This window comes from Athene noctua, chromosome 2 (assembly GCF_965140245.1).
Source record: "Athene noctua chromosome 2, bAthNoc1.hap1.1, whole genome shotgun sequence".
Taxonomy (NCBI): domain Eukaryota; kingdom Metazoa; phylum Chordata; class Aves; order Strigiformes; family Strigidae; genus Athene; species Athene noctua.
The window spans coordinates 129362253-129380333 of record NC_134038.1 but is presented as its reverse complement, the minus strand read 5'-3'; the positions used below and the strand labels follow the sequence as shown (position 1 = coordinate 129380333).

General features: G+C 40.0%; 1 protein-coding gene across 1 annotated transcript in view; it reads left to right on the top strand.

The window, feature by feature from the left end:
• Positions 1 to 18081, top strand: part of CALCR (calcitonin receptor) — a 169674-nt gene that overhangs the window by 108319 nt on the left and 43274 nt on the right. The window contains exons 3-6 of the mRNA XM_074897996.1: positions 694 to 847; positions 4800 to 4910; positions 13535 to 13647; positions 17799 to 17890. Coding sequence (XP_074754097.1) covers positions 694 to 847; positions 4800 to 4910; positions 13535 to 13647; positions 17799 to 17890 — 470 coding nt within the window. The remainder of the gene's footprint in view (positions 1 to 693; positions 848 to 4799; positions 4911 to 13534; positions 13648 to 17798; positions 17891 to 18081) is intronic.

Below are 18081 nucleotides of genomic sequence, written 5' to 3'. Positions count from 1 at the left end.
GGCCTGGGCTGTGCAGCAGAGGGAGGGAGGGAGGGAGGGAAAAAAAGGAGAGCTGACCTTTCTACCTGAGATTTTTGCCTTCCAGAGGCAACCACCCTTCCCTTTGCCCTGCAGGCAGCTGGGAGTGGAAGTCAGAAGATGCCATTTGCTCAAAGAAAACCTTTCTATTCAGACTCTTAAATGTAGGGACACTTTGCTTAACTAGGAGCTAAATCCAGGTAGTGAAGTTTAAACTCTCTAGCCTGTGTTTCTATGACCTTAACAGTTGAAGGAGCTCAAATCAGGTGAAATAAAACATGGAATAATCTGTGGCACTGAGATACTTTGTCTGGGCAGCCTGAAGAGAAATCAGCATGAGTGGGCAGAAATAAAATGGGTGTAACCTTGGGCAGATAAAAATTCTTTTGCAGATAGCTAAGATAAATTAAAAAATTTTGAAAACTTTATCAAGTAGCTAATGGTCCTCTGTTTTGCCAAGAAAAAGGGCTTAGTTTAAATCCTGAGTTTATAGTGATGTGAAGTAGTAAAAATACAGCATTTACTTTGCAAGCAGTAGAAGGCGTGTCATAATGCTAGACACATTTGCAAGTAAAAGGCCTTTGAAGCATACATAATAGAGGTTTCTGATCCTCACTTTTTATTTTATCCCCCTAGTTTATTCACTTATACTAACAGTTTTTCATTTCTGTACAGAGAATGGTTCCAAGTCTTTCTTCTACTGTAAATTATACTGATCCTACATTAGAGCCTGTAGTAACTGAAAATTCAGTCATACGACAGAAGATAATAGATTCACAGTTCAAATGCTATGAGAGGATGAACAGAGCTCCTCCATATAGAAAAAAAGGTAAAAAAGCTTTTTAAAAAATCTGCTTGTCTATTACCATGCTTGCTTTTATCACTATAAACATTTTCTTCTACACAGTCTTCCTTGGGGTGCAGTTTCTTTCCTGTAAGCAGTAGTCAAATTCCCACTAACTCAACATCCTCCTAAGTGCTGAGAAAGAAAAAAGCCTGGAACAAGCCCAGGGAATGAACCTCTCTTCCCGCCCATGCAGACGGTACCCCTGTCACCTACATGTCTGGCTCAGTGCTTTGCTGCTTGAATGTCTCTTGTTCTTGCTTATGGAATGACATTGTCCAGAACCTTTCAGCAAGCTCACACAAAGAACCAATTGTCAACAGTGTTCTCTTGAATAGAAATGTCATTCTGTTTGCTTTGCTCACTGTTTCGTTTTTCTGTCATTTTTGTATTGACTGATAGATGCCATGCTCTGTACCAACACAGATGTGCCAGGTATTCCATATTCAGCAGTAACACTAGCAAAAAGAGATTTATAAAGCACTGAGGACCCATCTTTATCAAATATGAGGCACATACTAAGATTAACAGAAAGAGAAATGACAAATAATAGTGGTACTACAATGGCACAGTATAAATGAAGCACCATTTCTGGTTGGGACAGAGCATTCTGGTCACTTTTTCCCACAGAAAATATGGAAGAAGTTATGAGGAGTCTACAGAAAAATAATAGAGACATTGTGGGGATTTATGCAAGTAAAGAATAGAGATACTGAGGACACAGTTTAAAGAGAAAAGATATTAAAAAAACACGATTAAAAAAACCCAACCTAATAGATGAGGTGGTGATAATGTGGGATTTTTTGTAATGCAAGAATAAAGACAAAGATTTTACGGGGGCCTGTAAGACTCAAAGAATAATTAGTTGTTAAGATACTCAGGTCTTGATGCAAAATGTTTTGGAATGAATAAAAATATTCCCATTGCTTCAAATAGGTTTTCATTCAGGCCAGTAATGAGGAAAACCCACAAGTATTTAAACAGGGTTACGAAATAGAAAGCATTGTGTTTCAGACATAAACAAGCCTTTAGTTGCTGGGCTTGAGGGGGAAATAACTTGCTGTCTGCTCAGATTACTCTTTTAGTGTCCAGCTTTATAAATATGTAATGTTTTCATCCATTGATAGTTCCTCTGTACTCACCTTTCTTTTGCACCTTGCTTGTGTGATTAGTTGCAAAGGGCTGAAGTGTTTTCGCAGCATGAGCTGGGAATTCATGTGTCCCATGACATATGAATTCCTGGCAGCGTTCTCAAGGGCAGCATTAGCCCAGGAGGGCAGCAGTGTCAGACCCGCAGCCGTCAGACAGCACAGCAGTTCCTGTGTTCCTTTGACTGGCAGCTAGATTTAAGTGATGCCATTGGGGATTGTTATGACCATAGCAACATGCACTTAATTAATTTGTAACCCAGAATGAAGATAATGAGTGAGGAATGATGCCAACACTACTGAAGTTGCATTTTCAACTGAATTACAGGATTCTCACCAGCCCTCCAACATTTACGCTTCATAAAGGGTTGGAAGGGAACAAGGATCTAAGTCTCTTGGATGCAAATTTGAAAGGGAGGATGGGATGAGGTGTGAAATTCCCTTAATACAAAGGACAACTGTAGGGGTGACTCGTGAGAGGAAAAGCCCAACATATGAGCTGAAGGGGTATACTGGGATAAACAGCATAAACAGTAGTGGAGTCTAACACTGGAGTTCCCAGGAAAGCCCAGTGTCTGCTACGACTTTACAGAGCCAGCCAAGATGTGTCTAATTTTTCGCTGGTTTCTCTGCAGTCCCTGATGTAGCATATTTGTAGACTGGTGCAAAGGTAGTTTAAATCCTTCATAATCCTGGGGCTCAAAGCTGATGGCAGTGAACTGCAGAGAACTGCATAGTATCTCATGCTCAGGAGCCAGATAGATGATATAATACAGGTGAGCTGTGGCAGCATGTGTCAGCAGAGCCGAAGTAATGAACCGTGAACACACAGTTATCTTGCCCATTTCAAAGTAGAATTGATGACCTTTAATATCAAAGAAATAACAAAATGAGGAGCTCAGGCACATGGGAATACCTGACCATCCCTCCAGGACAGCGCAGCACTCCCACGCTCCCCGTCCATCCAAAAATGTAGTCTTTTTAGCCGGTGATATGGCAATATGGTGTTCAAATCTTTCTTTTCTGTTTTATTACTTACATCATTTTATTTCCTACATCACTTAAAAAATCATATATATGTATGCATGTCTATATCTATATATATGTGTATATATAGATATTTATGAATGTGTGCATATATATCCTGTTACTTACCTTGAAAGACACATTCCACAATGTATAGATCAACATCAGTGATTATTATTTTTTTTTTAATCAGGCAAGGCAAAGGATTTAAAGGTAGAAATTCCTACCAACCCCATTCTGCAGTGTATTTCAGATACAAGCTCAAGTTGCAAATATCTTCTACTCTTCTTTTTCTTTGGTATTACAAAACTATTCCTAAAAGTCTTTCAGATACATCTCAAAGCTAGAAAACATGGGAATGCCTGAAGATAACAAACTGCTGATACAGTGATTAATTAATGAATTATGTGAACAAGTAGCGTTAGCACATTTAACTTGACAATGGAAAAATAGAAGGGCATAAAATCTTGGCTAATTAAGAAAATGTGTTCATTAAAATATCTTTTTTGCTAGGCATCTAATTGGGAAAAAATAATTTGGAATGGTTTATGCTTTCAATTTTTAATCCACAACTATTTTGACTTAAAACCAGTTATGGGTGCAAATTTGAACAATTCAGATGTCTTTTTACAGCTTTCTTGCTTCAGTAAGAAGGCTTAACTGTGAATATTTTCAAAAACACCAGAAGCAATTAGCTGCTCATATTTTATTAACTTTCAATGGTTATTAGGTGCCTTCCACATGATTCTTTCAAAAACAACCTACATGGTCATAGCAGTAATTCTGAAACTCCCTTTGGACCAGAGCAAAAAAAAGGCAAGATGTATCTTCTCGCTGTATTTCCCTTTAACCTATGGTCATGATGACAGATATATTTTCCCAAACACAAACTGATTTTAAATGGAAAATAACTAAGAAATACAGGGGTGGGGGTGGGGGGGGTGGGGGTGTGTGTTAATGTGTTACTTGAATAAATCCACAGTAAGCCAGAAAATTGTGTTACAGCAAGCAGTCTTCTGTGGACCATGTATGTAACATCTCTGTAGTGGGAATCAAGAATGAGCTGTGTTCTGCCTCCCTAGCATGGCTGCTGTTTCTGGGGCTCAGAACAGTCCTTGTAGGGGACACAGCTTCCACAGTGCTACCTTCCCAGTAGAGGCATGATGAGGACAGGATCACAGCATGCCTACGCAGACAACCATCAGCAGGCAGAATTCTCCTGTTACAGATAGGTCTTGCACCTGCCTCACTGCATCTGTAGTTATGTCACCGATCTCTGGTGTGGAGCAATGCAACAACCCTACAGGGAACTGTCTCTGCAAATGTTGCTTTTAGCTGGGACGTCCCTGTAAAAGCCCTTCTGACATCTACATTTCAAAGACTTGATTTTTGGTCCTGCTGAACAGCAGAAAGTGAAATGAAAAGCGGATGTCTGTAAGGTCTTTGAGTGCCACTAGTGTCTGTACACGCTTGCAGCTGAGGACATAAGCAGGATCAAAAATAATTTATACAATCAGACCCTACATTCAAAGTTCGGTTCAACAAGTTTTAAAACATTACTTTCCGGCAAAATGAACACCACTAACATCAGGTCAGCAAAAACAAGTACCTTGTAGCACCTGAATGCCACTCAAAGTGTAGAAATAACAAGGATTATTTCTAACAAGTCTGCAGATGGCAATATTCCCTGAGAGGCTGTAACAGAGCAGGTTGAGAAGTGACTGTGTGTTGCATTAACTGCTGCACTCCTCTTAAATGTCCAGGTTTGTTCTGCAACCGAACGTGGGATGGCTGGTTGTGCTGGGATGACACCCCTGCTGGAAGAATCACTGCTCAGAATTGTCCAGATTATTTTCCAGACTTTGATCCAACTGGTACAGTATTTCTTTTTATCATCTTACGCTAAGGAAGTCTTCAGAACATTCATGCCGTTGAGTGGAAGCATGTTTCCAGTGGCTTTTTTGCAACATTGTGAAATCTCAGAGAGTTTGGCTGAAATTGAAATAGGTCAAGCTTTGGGGTTTTTAAATTTACATGTTTTCATGTGTAAAATATTTTATATGGATCTATGTAAATATTACCATGGATTTATGGAACCTAGTTTATGAATATATTAACCACCTAGTTATAATATCAAAATATTTTAAGCACCTAATTCTAAGTAATGAAGAGAAAATGCTTATGTGCATAAAATCTGTATCAGCATGTTCTTTGTTCAGTTTTTATTGGAAAATATCATTTTATGGAAGCAGATGAGCAGAAATAATGTTCTTTCAGCCTCCAAGTTTCAGTTGTTCATTGAATTCATAAACATATTAGCAGCCATGCAGACTAAGAGAAGTAATTCAAGAACATTTAAAAGGACAAATGAAAAGAAAAATCTAGGACAGAAATAATAGGAACTATTAGACACAAGTATAACTCCACAAAGAGTATTGTTTGAAGAAAGACACACTTGTGTGTTCCACGCTCAGGACATGTTGCTTGTAGGGGGTGCTTGATGCCACAGTGTGCTAAATCCAGCATAGACATAGTGCACCAATTGCAGTTAAAAACTATGAAAGTAAACATTTGGGGAGGAGGGTATATAAATCTGAAAATTTTCAACAAGGTTAAACCAAAATGCATGTGCCCAACTGGAAAGTAAGGAAACAGACTATTGCATAGCTGTGAATTAATTATACAGTACCATTAGCTAAAACTGTTCATTTTGTTGAGCTTGTTGCCTGTTTAGAAATAGAGGAGTTTTCAGGTTGGATCAGACCCAGTATGCATTTTGCTGAATCCCATTTACAGTAGCAGCCAGATTGATCAATATTTCTGTTCTTCATAAATCAACCTATCCATGATTAGAGAATTCACTCAGCAAGTGGGAAACTTCCAGTGTCAACCCTGGTATGAGAGGATTAAAACCTGCATCTCAACTTTGCTGGAGGAACCTCCCGCTTTCCAGTGGAAGTAGGCATTGGACAGAATGGATTGCAGGATTTGCGTGCCCGGGAAGTGAGTTTACGTGGCACTGTGACTGTCCATCTCTTGTGGGAATACTCTGAGTCCTACCCCACAAATCTTTACAGCAGTTTACGTCCCTGAGACACCCAACGGGCACTGAATCACAAAGTTTTGTCTTTTGTGACCTTTTTTTGCTTTCTGACACACTTAGTCTTGACGTCTTTTCTGTACAGTGTCATAGTTGGAGCACCTGGGGGGAAACAGGCTGAGAAGCTGAGACCCTCAACTGGAGGGGTACCTTTGACCTAGGTCTCCCTCTCCATGGGCAACTGCTTCAACCATTAGGCTATTTGCACAAAAGATACCAGAAGAGCATTTTAAAAGAATTGGCCAAACTTGGTTCAGTTTCCAGATAGAAATACCCACATTCAGGAGAGAGCTTGAGGCTCTGGATCCTGAGGTAGCCTTTTCCTACATGCATGTTAGAGGTGCCTCTTGGATGGGGTCTGTACCTTTCACTTCAGCCCCCGTTTTGTTCATGATAATAGGACAATTTACTACAAGGCTTCTACTTGCTCTGCTCCCATGGTTTTTTTTAGAAAAAAAACCAACCTGTGGCACTAACAGTCCTAGTTTATGTATACTCCATGCGCTGTTGAGCTGATACCTGCAAAAGGTGGTGTTGGGCAGTGCTGTGATCACAAAAGTCTTCCCACAATTCGAGGTCCTCATCCCTCAGTGCATGGGAGTGATTACAGAGCCACTCCTCTGCTTGCTTCCAAACCACCTATTCCCAGCTTTTCCACTTGCCCACATGTCTCCAGTGACTTGTTCTGAACTGATTGCTCTGCTAAGTAACACTTGAAGCTATCCATGAAGAAGCACGTTGTTCCACTTATTAAGGCTTATAAACGCCAAAGTCTGTGGCTCATAAGGCTGTTTGCAGATCACTCCTTAATGTACAGATGCATGCTGCATAGCCTGGCGCAAAGTGTGTGTGTACTGCAGTTACTCTTTTTGTCATGCTTTAAACAGATTTGAGAATTTTTTAGTACTCCTGTTCTCTGTACACAACCATAGGAGGAAAAGCCTCCTCCAGTATTTAATTTCCTACTTTTCTCTCTCCTGTCCTGTTTAGCAACAATACCTTTGGTCTTCTGGACTCAGTATTTTCCCCTGGCATGTCTTGCTTCCCTTTGTCAGCACCTCTGTCAACCTCTTTGCCTTCATCCCAGTCAGTCAACACTGTTTCCCTGGCTTGACAGCAACTCAGCAGCTCCTGGTTGAGCCAGAGCCACTTTTCTGGAGTAACTGTTGAGCAACCCAACACATATTACTGCTGCAGCATCAAACCAGTGGGTAGTCAGCTTTTGCTTTACACGTGGCTGATTGTCACACGGGGACTTAATAAAGGAGGAGGGAGACAAGAAGTCATGGGGGTGACTAGAAGTCTTTCAACTGCTAATGGAAGTGGCTGCCACTTACAGGTGGTCAAAAGCACAGGTTCAGCTGTCCTGAGAAGTCTGTCAGGTTTTGTGTCAGAAGTCATTATTTCCTTTGGTAAATTATGCCTGTTAAACAAAATAAAGCCAGATTTTCTGCTGAGAAACAGAAAATTAATCCGAAAGAAAAACTATTTTACAAGATGAAAACTGCAGTGCCTGTCAGATTTCCTTCCCATTAAGTCTCCATGATATCAAACCACCTCAGCATGCATTTTAGTCATGCAAGTAACTCCATGGACTTCTGAAACAAGGATTCCATGCTGTGCTTCTTTGGGCTGCACTGAGATCTGCAGAACCGCTGTGTATCAGCTCGCTGATGGCTAAACTACTTTCATTTAAGGCCATGTATAGCTTTGAGTCCTGGAATAAAATGATATCATTCAGCTTTCTTTTTGTGCTTTGATACTTACTTCATTTGTAACTGAAAAAGTGAAACATAATCTGTCAGCATAAGGTCGGATCCTCCTCCCATCTGCACCTGTGGGTGCTGTATACCAGTTCTCTATATCTGAACCCCCAACAACATTCAGCATCAATGCCAAGAACAAATTGCTAGAGTATGTTAGAAAGTAAATAATGACAAATCATATTCCGGAGAAAAGGACCCAGAAGGAAAATGATGGAGAACATGCTAAATGCTCCATTCATTTTGTGTCTGGCAGCTTCACAACTAACTACTAGATGTAGTCCCACTTATTTCACTGAATTTGCATCAGTTCTTACGAGATAGGAATCTGTGTTCTCAAAGAAGGAACACTGTGATAATCTAGTCTGTTCAGTTAGCTAGGGCTTCCCACACTTCTTTCCCCACCTGAGGAAGCTCTATCCTGTGAAAGGAAATTAGTATCTTAAAGCTACCAGACAAACAGAAACACCTCTTTACAAGCTGTGACAACTTTGTCCTTTTCAATAAACAACTGTTGCTTCTTGTAGCAATCTCTTTCTCACAATGACCATCACACACATAATGTGATAATGCATAAAACAAAATCAATTTGTCTGGAAAACATACTGAGACCTACTGCTTTAACTTCAGTAACAGCAGGAGATTCATTGTCTCATCCACTCCTGACTGTGAAGCTCTGAACAGGGCTGAGTTTTATACTCCCCTATTCAGACAACATGCACAGTTTCTCTTGATTTGTATTTTATATTCATATTTTATCCATATTAATCTTTGGTGTAATCCCTTTGTTCCAGGTCACACTGAAATTGCTAGGAATTGAATTTGATAGGACTGTAGTATGTAATTCATGCTGGTAATGTTCTTGCTAATAAAAAAAGGAAAATATATTGTGGCTGTAACAGCCTTCTAGCAAGGCAGATTTACTGGGGGCAGCAGGAGGAGCAGAGCATTGCCCTGTGCTGTGCACAGGCTGCTGGGTTTGTGACAGGGGAGTGTTATATTACCCACCTCACTCCCTGCATGGTGCGTTTGGTCAGGATTAATTTGGTGCAGTCACATATAGCAGTGGAGCTGAACGTGCAAGTTGAGCACTGACAGTCGTACCTTTTAGTTTCATTTTCTTTCCCTTTCCTCTTTGGCAAAGAGTAGTGGTTAAGATTAGTACCACCCCAGCAGGGAGCAAGCCCTGCACAACTTTGTGATCCAAGGCAGTATTTAGTAAAGCTCTACTCAGTTCTTCACTTCGTTGCATTTCTGTCTTTGGTTCCATTTAGTAAAGCAATTACTTAGAACTATTCATGTGGCTCCAAGAGCAAAGTTTCTAGAAGTGCAGTTTGGAAACAGATCCATATGTATCCATAAGCAATTACCTCGGATAATGATTAATGTGTTGTTAACTTTCACAACTGAGAAACATGGAAGTACAGCCTTGCCTTCCTGCTCTGACACTGACTAGAGGGATTGAGGTCCCCTTACTCTGGAGTGTGGATCACAGCAGCTGAGGGGGGAGAGGCACGGCAATATTTGTGTCCTCTGCACCTCTCTTCTTGTGCCATACTGCTGTCTCTGAATTGCTTTTTCTTTCTTACAAAATACCTTTAGAGAAATAAGGATAAATGCTCCGTGCAGAAGAAGGGGGAGCAGATTGAGTAGCTCTTTGCAGACCCTTTTGGATTTACCAGCTGTGATGCCTGTGATCAGCAGGGACTGGATTTGAGGGACACAGGCTCACCCTTGTCACAGCTGGTAAAATGCACAAAGCTGAGTAGGTTGCCAAACTGACAAGAGCAGTCATTGCAGATGAGAAATCATAGCCTTCCACAAACCAAAGAGAGAGAGAGAGAGAGAGAGAGAGAGAGAGAGAGAGAGAGAGAGAGAGACCTTCTGGGTTGCAGCAGCAGGTGCAGCTCCTTCTACCCCCCTGGCTTCTGGCGGGCAGGGAGCCCACTTCCTCAGGCATCCCCTAATTCACCCCCCCAACCATGGTGTCCCCTCTTGAGTACCCAGTCCATCATGTGCTCCTTCGACCCAGCACTGTGCCTTGGCAGGGTGATGTGCCTGGGCTGCAGGCAAGGAGCAGCATCTCAGTGGGCCTGGGGACCTGCTGGAGCACCCTGAGCAGCGTACAGACAGCTGGGCTTGGGAGATCCCTGCTCTTGCTGCCACAAAATGCAAATTTCCTGAGCCTGGCAAAGAAACCCACCTCTGGATTTGTTGGTCCATTTTTGTGTCTTAAAGTGATCATCATTTAGACAGTGATAAATAAAGCAAATCTGAACATTTTGTCCAACTTGTTCTTTTCCTCCTACTGTTCTGTGTATTTCTGTCCTACTTCTTAGCAAGCACAACAGCTGTATTTTAAAAATCAATTTTATCTCCCAAATACAGATTCCAGTTCTGCTGACTGAGGTATTCTGATGATAGTGACAATTCTTCACTTATTAGCACACTAGAATTGAAGATTTCTAGGATGTCCATTGCATTATATTGGAAGTGTTTGAAAAAATGTCTTCAAAAATATTTTACTGAGGGTGTAAGTAAATCAGATGTGCTACATCAGCAATTCCCTCATCTGCAAAACTAAGCACTACACATACAGGTCTGTCCAAACAATGGCAAAGAATCCAGTGTCTGGTATGTGCTGAGCATGCACTGCAACAGAGGAAAACTTTCTTTCTGTTGACTCTTTTAACCTGTGCTAGCTATAGAGTTGGTCTAATTGTAAAAAAACTGACTGATCGAGTTGTCATGCTTATCCAGAGTTACTGAGTTAAGATATTTGTTACATATAAATGACTTGAGTTGTTTTTATGAAAATATGGTAAGAGCACTATTGGTAACACAAACAGTACCACATGCAAAACTATTACTGATGGTGAATTTTTTTGCACACTTCACTACTCCCTTGTGGATGAGATTTCTTTCATCCATTTTTCCCAGACAGCTCTTGAAGTGTCTGTCTTTATAAGCTAACTACAGAGAGCCTGCACAACTGCCTATGAATTGCATAACTTTAAGGGTGCTAAAGTCAGGTGAGATGAATCCCATGCAATGTCACTCTTCCTCTACTTTGTATAATGTGATGCTCAAGTGGTGCCCTATCCAAGCTGACAGGGTACAGACAGAGCCTAAGAAATCAGGTTTTACACAGTATGTGAATAAAAAACCCACAGACTTCCATTTTGCCGTGCCAGTATTGCCTTACCTATCCTTATACACTTGTGTATTCCTTCAGAGCTTACTAGATTCTTCTGGTTAGCATAAAAACCAACATGTGCCCAGGATCATAATCCCATACCTGCTACTGGACCACTGTAGAATTAATTGCAGTAGAACTGTGCTTGGGTTACAGACTCACAGCTTTATTTCTGTATAAAATCATAGATTTAGAAGAGATGTTTGACCTGTTTGAATCACTGGGATGGACAGCAGGGAGGCTTATCCCACAGTTCCATACTCTGACACCATCACAGCAAGAAATCTGTGGGCTGTGGCTGCTTCCAGACTAGGATCTGTTGTGTTTGTCTGGCTTCAGGGAAAAGTATGAGGCAACAGGTTTGTCTCTAACTTACAGAGGCCACATTAAACTTCAGCAGAGTGCCTATGTAGGCACTAAAATACAGAGATGATAGATGATGTTACCGTTATATTCTAGAGCATATTAACAAAAGCCATGGATTTTGCAGAGTGCATGACAGTAACTATGATGTTTGTACACTGTGTTCCGTGGTAGTGTAACCATTAATCTTTTATCTATGACTGAAAACTTTTTCCAGCTTTAGATGATATCTGGCAACAAGTACAACAGGAACATTGCTACACAGGCAGTCTGAGATTATCTCCAAGCTGAAGCGATGGAAGGCTGAGATAACGTGTACTGTTCCTCTTGGTGTTGTTGATACATGTATTGATTTTCAGCACGTCCTCCAACACAATGGTTTGAAACTCACAATAATTTCAAAAGTATGCTGTGGAGGATTGTCCTGTTGGGTTATTTTTATGCAATGACACTATATAAAGTGTCTATTTTTAGTCAGGGAAAGATAGCTCAATCTGTAGAATCCTTATCTTGCCAGTATGATGAGTTTCTTTCCTTAGGGTATATGGAGGGAATAGGAATCTCCCAAATTAATAGAATTATTAATCATGAGAGCTGCTTAAGAAAAATAAATGCAAATGTGGAACACAAAAAGTGAAGATGTGCATGTTCAAATAGTAATCGGCTCTGTAAAAGGGTATTAACTGGAAATCGGATAGTATATAGATAAATCTAATAAAATTATAAAGCTATAATAGGCAAAGAGAAGTCAAACTAGACTTTTTAGACTATCTAAAAAGTCAGACTTGAAATACTGTGTTTTTCATAAACAATCAGCTGTGTCACTACCTAAAAAAAAATCAAAAATGTAAGTTTCTGATCTTATCCTGCCTTTCTTACTTGGGCAAACTTTCCAGTGACTCCCACGTGGCTAATGCTTGAGGGAAAGCCAAAGGAACTAGTCCAAAACTTGGCAGGTGATTAGGAGTGACTGCCTGCTCTGCAGCATCCAGGGTTTCCCAGGCAGAAATGTGAGCGTGGCTAGGAGGACTGTGGCACAGCACACATCTGCGGCTCCAGGTGCCCCTCAGAGCTGTATGGTGCTGAAGCCCCAACTGTCCCCCTGCCACAGTAAAAGGATGTGCGTGAAGGAGCACAAGCCTGGAGAGTGATCTGTATGGCAGGGCTTTCAGAAAGGATGCCAGAGCCACCTGCAGCACGGGAACCAGCACCAGAGGCACACGTGGAAGGTTCAAACGCACGTCAGATTATTTAAACAGAGAACTGTGCAGCCATTTTAAATTCAGCTGGACACCTGGGACCTGTGCCAAAACGCTTGTGAGGCTGCTTCTCCCAGTGCCTTCGTGTTTTTCAGCCTCAGAGGAAAACGAACAGTGGTCCCACTCACCCCTGGCAGGATTTAGCTGGCACGGGGGGTGGGCAGGACTCTTCCACCCCTCCGCATAAGCACAGGGTTGGGGCTATCCCCGTCTCCAGCACTCAGGCTCTGATTTATACACTGCTTTTCTCTACACAATATTTTTAACTAATTATTTCCCTTGATACCTGAAACCCTGCTTCAAGATTCAGTCTGTTAGTGTCTGTGTATGGATAACAACATGTCCTAGTGAGTGTCAGGTTTGAAAACAAAAAGTTAGATTTGCATGCTAGCCAGTGGGCACATTCATTTTCCAACATCAATATTGCAGGTTGGGATGAGAACTAAAGATATGCAGAAACCACTGTGTTTGCCTGGCTGTGCACACTTCCATCAGGGCCTAACATTACTTTCTCTGCCATAAACAGCTTTCAACAGCCTTTTCAAATGAATTATTGTCACATAAATCATTGCATCTGGGTGAAGGCTGGGTGTATATATACTTTACTGCATTCATTCAAGACAAGAGACAGATAAATGACAAGCATACCCTCAGAGAAGTCTCTGAGAAAAAGAAAAAAAGCAGCAGACAAATCTTTATTAATTGCACAAGTTGAAAACCCTTTGGATTTTGTTACACAGGCTTTTTATTTCCAATCATAGAAATTCTTTTGTAATGTACGTATGCTAAAATAACTATTATTGTCATTTATAATCAGAGAGGGCTTCAAAATACTGTGATGAAACTGGAAACTGGTTCCGCCATCCTGAGAGCAACCGAACTTGGTCCAACTATACCCTGTGCAACTCTTTCACCTCTGAAAAATTGAAGGTATGCTACGATTAGACAGTGATTGTCTGGAATGGTTTTGAGCTGGGCTAGCAGTAAGACACATATGAGAGAGGTCGGAATAATCCTCATCTTTTAGCTTTATTTGTTGCACAAGAATTTAATAGCATTGTCCTTGTGATTTTAGCTTACTAAAATTATTTGATGAGTGCTCGAACCTACATATAGGTTTGCTATGATGTGGATAGTTTAGTAGCAATTCATGCAACAAGTTTTCCACTATTTTTCAAATGAATTTTTTAATTCCTATGATTTTCCCTGATTGCCCCACAGTTACAAAATGATCCTTTAGAATTTCAATTTTGCTTTCTGTAATAAATATCTTCCAAGCTGTGATGTCTTCTCTGCAGGGCTACAAATATTAACATAAATTAAACTTATTTTTCTTAAGCAAAGAATATCACCCTGTACTCACTCCCTTTGAAAAGAAATATTTATGAAGGTACCATTAATCCTGAAAATCCTACAGGCCTGAACACATTTAACTTTAAGAGTTTGAGTGAAGTCATTGAGACTATTTACAATAATGAAGTAAGCATTTGCATCAGTATTTCCAAAATCAAGTTGCTAAGCTGAAAAAGGAGAACTAAACATAAAAGCACCAAAAGAAATTGAGAGAAATCTGAGAAAAGCTTAAAAAAAATAAGTTAGGGAAACTCATGAAAATAAACATATTTCTCAAATGTGAGTGGAGCTCCAGGAAAATCTGATTATAGATTGTGACAGAATAATTTTTGACTACTTGGAATTGTGGAAAGAAAAGAGTAAAAAAGTTATTTGATTTGGGATTTGTGTTGGAGGATCTTTTTTTATGCAGACAAAAAGCAGTATGTGGTTATATTTAGTAATGATCCAGACCAAAGGGCCTTGAAAAAAGTCTACTGGACTAGGCAGGAGGTGAATTCTAAAAGTTTTTGCAGCATGAGGAACCATCATGGTAAAATAGAGCTCACCTATGTGACAAAGAGAGAATAATAGTAACAATCTGAGCTCACAGAGCCATTAAATGGAAGCCTCGTAAAATTACAATTTTTCCAGATGTTGGCCCATGTAGGGAGGCAAAAAATGTACTTCTGTTACCTATTATCCATGCCTTCCAGAAGAACAATTTTGAACATCATTCAAGCAAAGTGCAGATAGAACACAAAGGAAAATTATACATACATCAAGATTCTTTTAAAACAAAAAGTAATGGTAAATACAGAAAGAATCTGTCTTTACAGAAATGCCAAGTTAGATTATGACCTTTAATCTTAAGTCTTTGAAAAAAGGAGTGTACTTAATTTGTAGACTGCTTCCATGTACCTATGAATAATATAATTAACTAAGTAGGAGGTATTCCTATTAGAGAATTCTCTTTCCTCAATTCAGGAATTCTAGGGGGAAAAGAACATTTAAGTGTTTCTTTTAAAAGTTTTCGAAGCCCAGAATCTGCATATGCTAAAAATTTGGTGAGTCAGGTGTTAGAAGTCCTGTATGTTAGAACGAACATGACAGATTGCCATTTCAAGGAGTGCAGAAATTTAAAAAAAATGTTCATTATTTGTTTTAACTGGAAATACCAATACGCTATAGTTTTGAAACAGATCACTTAAAAAAAAATATTGCATCCAATCCTTAAAAATGCAGTGGTAGACCATATGATTTGTTAGATAATGGTTCGGTCCATTCTGATCTGTCTTTATTGTTATATTTGGAAAGCTTTTTAAGCAGTTACTTACAGTAATTAAGTAAGTTTACATGGAGTAATCACAAATGCTCTTGCTGAATCACAGATATACAGTTAAATTGATTTAGCAGTCGTATGCTGAAAGGTAGATTGTTTTAATAACCAAGAGTCCTTTGAGGTGCACATATATTTACATGTAGCTATCTGGAAGCCTTTCCTACTTCTACCTGTTTAAGGGTAAGGGCTGTATACAGGATAGGCAAAAAGCCAACATATATTTGAAAAATTCATCTGTAAATTAAATTCAGGCTTAAAAATTATATCTAACTCCATGAAAAGCCATAGCAACCACTTAGTATGGAGTGGAAGAAATGGCACATGCACACATGTAAAAGCCTCTCCCACTACTCTGTGTTCAGAAAGTTTTCATGTTTTCTCTGCACTCTGGTCTTCCCTCTCTGGCATTGCTGGTGCTCTCAGAACAAGTTGTCAAGCATTTGCACTCACTATCAATCTTGTGGTTAGTCTTTGTGAAGAAGAACTAGGAGAACCTGGGTATTTGCAGTTAATATGCATATATTTCCATAACATGGTGAAAGATGTTAACACTCAGATCATGTCTGTTCTACACGGTCAGGATGGTATAAATATGACTGGTTTAAATCTGAATTAGGCTACCACCACTTAGGTTAGTGAAAGCAGGAGCTGATTCCAAAGTTGTAAAATGACTGAAGACCTAGGTAAGATGTGTACCTTTGCTAAGAGCAATGGCTTTGTTTTCTGAATTTCATACTGATTTTCCAATGAAAATTTAAAATTACTTGGAAACACCAAAAAAATGTGAGTGGAAAAACTTAAGGCTAGAAAAAGCAATTCATCTAATCATTGAAAAAAAGGAAAATTGCGTGTGCATAACAAAATAAAAATTAATTAAGAGGAGCTGAAAAGAAAATAAACTAAGCAGAGGAACTAAGGCCTGATACCTAGTCTTTTTTTCAGGACAGGCTGATACTATGTTAGTGCTTTCAGAAAAGAAGGCAATGGTGAAGCCTGGTGTGCCATTTAGCCTCCTGCAGTTTTCTGACAGCTGCATGATGCTTAAGAGCTTGGCTGAGGCCAAAGTATGACATTTAAATATCGCAGCAGTCTGCAGCCCAGGTGCTGTCCCGCAATTTTGTTTCACTATTGGCATACAAAATATGGATAGGCCTATCTTAGATTTCACTGATAGTAGTCAAAGTGAAAGCCCGATTATCTGTTTGTGCATACTGGCTTCACAGCACTGAAAGACCATCTAGTTGCCAGTTCACCAGTGTGAACCAGAATTTGTCTCAGGGTGTGCTGTTCTAGTGTGGTAGGAGTTGAGGATAATTTCATCTCATCTGCTGCTTTCATGACTCTGTAGGCCTTAATCATAAGCCCCCTCTGACTTCCCCTCTCCAAAGGGGACAATCCCAGCATTTGTACCCACTTGTCATAACACAGCTCCTCTACCTCAGTTATTTTAGTTACCTTCTCTGCACCTTTCCTAGCTCTGCCATGTCCATAAGTTGCGGAGACAAGAAACACACATGCTTTTAAGATGTGCGATGTAATTTTTACATCTGCCCTCAGTGCCTTTCTCAATGATATCCAACATTCTGTTGCATTTTTGACTGTCTTTATGTATAAACCAATGATTCAGAGGACTGGCCAGAATGACTCCAAAATCTCCTTCCTGAGTTTGGTTTCCAGTTCTGAGTTCAGCATTGTGTAGGCAGGGTTTAGATCATTTTTCCGTGGGTGTGTCACCACTTTTTTTCTGTATTAAAGCTCATATGGCATCTTCTTGTCTCCTCAGTTATGTGAGGCCCTCCTGGAGTCTCTCACTCTTATCTGGAAGACCTAAGTATCACCTGGAAACTTAGAGATTTCTCTGCATTAGGTCACTGATGAATATGTTGAACAAAAAGCCAGCCCTGATACCTGTCCCAAGGGCACCTAACCACTGACTCATCTCCAAAAGTGATCATTAAGCTTTTGTTCCCTGTTGTTTAAGCTGCTTTCAACCCATAAAAGCTTTCTACCAATCCTGAGGCAACCTATTTTCTTTCCTTTTTTTTTTCTTTTTTTTTTTTGTGGGGAAACTTGTAATGGTCTTTTTAAAAATCTGAATCTATTAAGTCTGCTGTGCTCTCCTAGAGCTTGGGAAATTCAGTGACGCATAGTGTGAGCAGGGATCTCACCAGTCACTTCAGTGCAGCAGAAACAGATCAACTCGTGTAAGAAACACTTATCTCGTCTCTAGACCATGAGTCATGCTATTTAATAGATTATTGGTATTAAAAGTGCATTGAAAAAGAACCTTTGAAGGAAAAGAAATACAAAATGTGAGGTTGATTTTATAGATTCTTCCTCAATGAGAAAAAAAAACTGAGTGCCAGCAAATGGTTCATGCTTGCCTTTTCTTTTTGTTAAATTGCAGATGGCGTTCATACTTTATTATATGGCGATCGTTGGCCATGCTTTGTCTATAACATCCCTGTTGATTTCCTTGGCAATTTTCTTCTATTTCAAGTAAGTGTGTCTTACATTCTCTCTTCTTTCCCTGAGGGATCTCAAGTGGTAACCAAAGAAAAACTTGGAAGGGACATGCAGTGAGAAACAGCCCTTCTGAGTGTCTTTTTATATAATCCTGGTTAAAAAGTCTCCGCACAGGGTCCTCTCACCAATGGGACATCTCCCTGTCATGTGTAGCCAAGACCATG